At 43.9% G+C, this 4,967-nt stretch overlaps 1 protein-coding gene across 1 annotated transcript; it reads left to right on the forward strand.

Annotated features, from left to right (window-relative positions):
- Window positions 1-1,116: 1,116 nt before the first annotated feature.
- LOC306928563 (26S proteasome regulatory subunit 6A-A-like) lies at window positions 1,117-2,343 on the forward strand (the record flags this gene model as incomplete). The annotated part of the gene is made up of 1 exon (XM_079508795.1): window positions 1,117-2,343. Exon 1 carries the CDS (start codon window positions 1,129-1,131, stop codon window positions 2,341-2,343), a length of 1,215 nt encoding a protein of 404 aa, XP_079364921.1. The 5' UTR covers window positions 1,117-1,128.
- Between the last annotated feature and the right edge of the window lie 2,624 nt (window positions 2,344-4,967).

Genomic DNA, 4,967 nt, shown 5'->3' on the forward strand with positions numbered 1-4,967 from the left:
CTAACCACCCAATATCTAACTGTCCAAAATGTCACTTGCAGTGCTGTCGGATCGGTGTACACTCTGGGACAGGACTCAGGGTATAGGCTTTCGGCAAGTCTGCATCATGACACCAGTTACTGACAGGATTTCTTACAAGCAGTAGTGGATGATGAAGTTATATGAATTTAATTAAATAATTTGTGGCACACAATAGCATACTTTTTCATACTTGGGCTTGTGGGAAGGTATCTAGCATTTTCAATTCTCCATTCTCCATTCTGTGCTCATAAGGTGATCTGTCTGTCTGTCTGTCTGTCTGTCTGTCTGTCTGTCTGTCTGTCTGTCTGTCTGTCTGTGTCCCTTTTATGCCCATATATGGAGAACCCTTATGTTATATGATTATACTGTATATGGGCATGGCCATACAGTATATGGCCATATCATGGGTCGGATCGGTGGTTCTGGACAACCGCTGATACAACCGACTTTGTCTCCCTCGGGTTCTCACAGAGGGGCGATCGCGAGAGATAACCCGAGGGGGAGTTTGAAATCCGTCAGTCCCATATATGAGTATGCCCATAGAAGGGATGTTTCTCGAGATTCGTGAACCACAGCTGGACAGACAGATTTCACGCATTTGTAGTAGGATTGTATAAGACAACCAACAGCTCATACTGAGGCAGTGCCTTCCAAGCATGGGAATGATAATGCATGCAGATAAACAGTTAGTACAGTGTCTCATTGTTCTACATTCTTAAAATACATGGTGTCTAATCAAATATAGAATTTAGATTAGGCTATTTCATGTATATATGCCAACATTGTGACACTATAATACTCAAATTTGGAAATGTTAAGGTGAAACGTTATTTTTTTATTGGGCCAGAAACATGGCCCCCAGCCGAGGGCTGCCTCGGGTTGCTATGGCGATTAATTTGTCATCATAGTGAGATAACAGCCATTGGCTTCCCTGATTGGCCAACCGAACCCATCGGCTTTGTGGATTGGCCAAGCTTTGAGTGACGTTTGTACAGATGTAAAAATATAAGTGAAGGCAACTGAATAAATAGCTATTTGATCTCTCAGAGTTCACAGCATTACGGAGCAGAAATGGCATCTATGGGTGATGATGGAATCGGAGAAGATATGTCCACTCAGGAAATTGTTCGTTGTACCCCACTTCTGGATGGTGAAATAAAGCTAATGAAGAGTGAGGTTCAGAAAGCGGCCCATGATCTTCAAACCATGCAAGACAAGATTAAAGAAAACACAGAGAAAGTCAAACTGAACAAGACACTGCCTTATCTTGTGTCTAGTGTCATAGAGCTGTTGGACGTGGATCCAATTGATAAGGAAGAAGATGGAGCAAACATCGACCTGGACTCTCAGAGAAAAGGAAAGTGCGCCGTGATCAAGACTTCTACCAGACAGACCTACTTCCTGCCTGTGATTGGCCTGGTTGATGCAGAGAAACTCAAGCCTGGAGAGCTGGTCGGAGTCAACAAAGACTCCTACCTGATCTTGGAGACTTTGCCTACTGAGTATGACTCCAGGGTCAAGGCTATGGAGGTGGATGAACGACCCACAGAGCAATACAGCGACATAGGAGGGCTGGACAAACAGATACAAGAGCTGGTAGAAGCCATTGTTCTTCCCATGAACCACAAGGATAAGTTTGATAAATTGGGGATTCAGCCTCCTAAAGGGGTTTTGATGTATGGCCCCCCAGGAACAGGCAAAACTCTACTCGCCAGAGCTTGTGCTGCTCAAACTAAGGCCACGTTTCTGAAGCTAGCAGGTCCCCAACTAGTCCAGATGTTTATTGGAGATGGTGCCAAGATGGTGAGAGATGCCTTCGCCCTGGCCAAAGAAAAGGCCCCATCTATCATCTTCATAGATGAGATCGATGCTATTGGAACCAAACGCTTTGACAATGAGAAGGCAGGTGACAGGGAGGTCCAAAGAACTATGTTGGAGCTTCTTAGCCAGCTGGATGGTTTTCAGCCCAACATGCACGTCAAGGTGATTGCTGCCACCAACAGAGTAGACATCTTGGACCCGGCACTGCTCCGTTCTGGACGTATAGACAGAAAGATTGAATTCCCCTTGCCGAATTTGGATGCCAGGGCTCGGATTATGCAGATTCACTCACGTAAGATGAACGTCCACACTGACGTCAACTATGAGGAGCTGGCCAGCTGCACTGACGACTTCAATGCAGCACAGTGCAAAGCTGTATGTGTTGAAGCCGGCATGATCGCACTGCGTCATGGTGCTACTGAGCTGAACCACGAGGATTACATGGAAGGCATCATGGAAGTCCAAGCTAAAAAGAAGGCTAACCTTCAATACTATGCCTAAGGAACATAGTATTGAGATCCACATAAAAAACGACCTGGTTTCGAAGTCGTCAGCTCTGTGACATCAGCTGCGTATAACACATATGACATTTGACTCTACATTTGCTCATACCCTTCCATTATAATTATATTATTAAGTTAAACTTTTAAAATTACGCTCATGTGTGTCATGTGGCTGCCACATGACGTCACAGGGGCATACTGAAAACGTGGGGGAGGCGGGCATGAATAAAACAAACATAAAAAGTCCATAAACTTGGCTGCATGACTTCACACAAAAGCCAGCTAAAGCCTCAAAAATTATAAAACGTGAAACGTGGTGGTGTCTATTGATTGCAGTGCGCGCAAGATATTTGGTGCTCACCCAGTCCAGTTTGTGAGAATAGCTCACAAACCACTCAACAGCTTAACAGCAATTGATTGGCTTTCCCAAATATGGAATTCCACACGACTTGAGACTAAAAGGTTTGCCAACCGTCCCTTTAAATACGGAACTGTCCCTTATTTGGAAACTAAACAACATGTCGCTTATTGAACTGATAAGGGATGCATACAGTACACCTTGTTAAGATGTGATGGGTTGTAGATTTTGACCAATGTTCCCCCTAGAATATGGATGCTGATGTTAAAGTGGTTAATATAATAATATACAAATATACAGTGAGATTTTATAGTTTTCTGGCCATCCCTTATTTTTCTTGGAAATAAGGTACACCCCAGTCAGGTGAATTTCAAGTAGTTACAACCCTACTTGAGACTGGCCTCCAATTATGTCAGTGTTGCCCAAATGTGGTGTTCTACATGACTGAGGCACAATGGCCTCAGCTGAGGTGTTAAGTTCTTACCTGATTGGTGTAGTGGTTTTCAATATGGACAGAGGACACACGGCTTGGCGGAGATAACTAGAAAGATGTGCTTTGTTTAATTTATGCTTCGGCGTACAGCGGCCGTGTTATGCGCTGAAAGTAGGACATATTCAAGCTCACAACGGCATCACATCCATGTGGATGATCTACAACCCTGTAAGCCTTTGCTCTTTTTCAGTACACCGTCGTAAATAAAGTATAAGTCAGGCGGTCACAAATCCAGTCCACTTTATTTATAAAGCACATTTAAACAACAGTGTTGAACCAAAGTGTGCACCAAAAAGTGAAAGAAAAAAACGTATAAATGCAGTGTAAACACTAACTCTTAGTCAGCATGTTCAACCTCAGAACGTACCCTTGTAGATTATTTTGGAGGGAGGTACAAGCTCTGATATGTGCCAAAGCATTTAACCCTAGAACAATAAACCCAACTTCTGACACACCAACACTGAACCTGGGTATATTTTACCTGATGTGGGTATTATCTATCTATAATGTGCCAGGTCTCTGTACGTACGTGTGTATATGGACATAAAATAGACACAGACATAATAACAGGGTTGCATTTACAACTTGCATCGTTCCAAGTAGTCCAGTGCCTAACGGGCACCGCTCTAGTTTTACAAATATTCCTAAAAAACGAATAATGGAGCTGGGAACTCCTCCTTTGGTCCAGTAAAAAACAAAATGCCATTGTGGCCTATGGGATTTACCCTGGCTATCACTCAGAATAGTACAGTATATATTTCTATGCTTGGAAACATTAATAATGCCTCTCAGCTCTCAATCACAATCACAATGCAAGTCACCATCACCAACAACATAATAGAGTGTATGCCATGTGCCTGAGTTCATGTTATTTCAATTTGTTATTTTAATACCAAGCAGCACCGACCGGGGAGACCCAGAGTAACAATAACGAAGGCTCTCACTTATATCTCCAAATATGGAGATATCTGATATATCTTACTAACATTATAATCTCCATATTTGGCCCGGGCTGACCTAGAGCTTCATATATGGAGACGACAGACAGAGACATCTATTGTTGACATCAGGTCAATAACTCTGCATATGGATATAGACCACTGGCATCGTCACCGTGTCAAGCATCTAGTCGACTGGCATTGTCACCGTGTCAAGCATCTAGTCGACTGGCATTGTCACCGTGTCAAGCATCTAGTCGACTGGCATTGTCACCGTGTCAAGCATCTAGTCGACTGGCATTGTCACCGTGACAAGCATCTAGTCGACTGGCATTGTCACCGTGACAAGCATCTAGTCGACTGGCATTGTCACCGTGTCAAGCATCTAGTCGACTGGCATTGTCACCGTGACAAGCATCTAGTCGACTGGCATTGTCACCGTGTCAAGCATCTAGTCGATTGGCATTGTCACCGTGTCAAGCATCTAGTCGACTGGCATTGTCACCGTGTCAAGCATCTAGTCGATTGGCATTGTCACCGTGACAAGCATCTAGTCGACTGGCATTGTCACCGTGACAAGCATCTAGTCGACTGGCATTGTCACCGTGTCAAGCATCTAGTCGACTGGCATTGTCACCGTGACAAGCATCTAGTCGACTGGCATTGTCACCGTGTCAAGCATCTAGTCGACTGGCATTGTCACCGTGACAAGCATCCAGCCAAGCCTTATATAAAGAGTGGTTATTACCATTGATTAATTGAGGCAACCATTATTTATTCTGCTCATCGCAGAGACTTTCTTAGGTTGCAGGTAAAGCAGATCCATGTCCATA

The sequence above is a fragment of the Electrona antarctica genome (assembly GCF_951216825.1).
Source record: "Electrona antarctica genome assembly, chromosome: 8".
Lineage (NCBI taxonomy): Eukaryota > Metazoa > Chordata > Actinopteri > Myctophiformes > Myctophidae > Electrona > Electrona antarctica.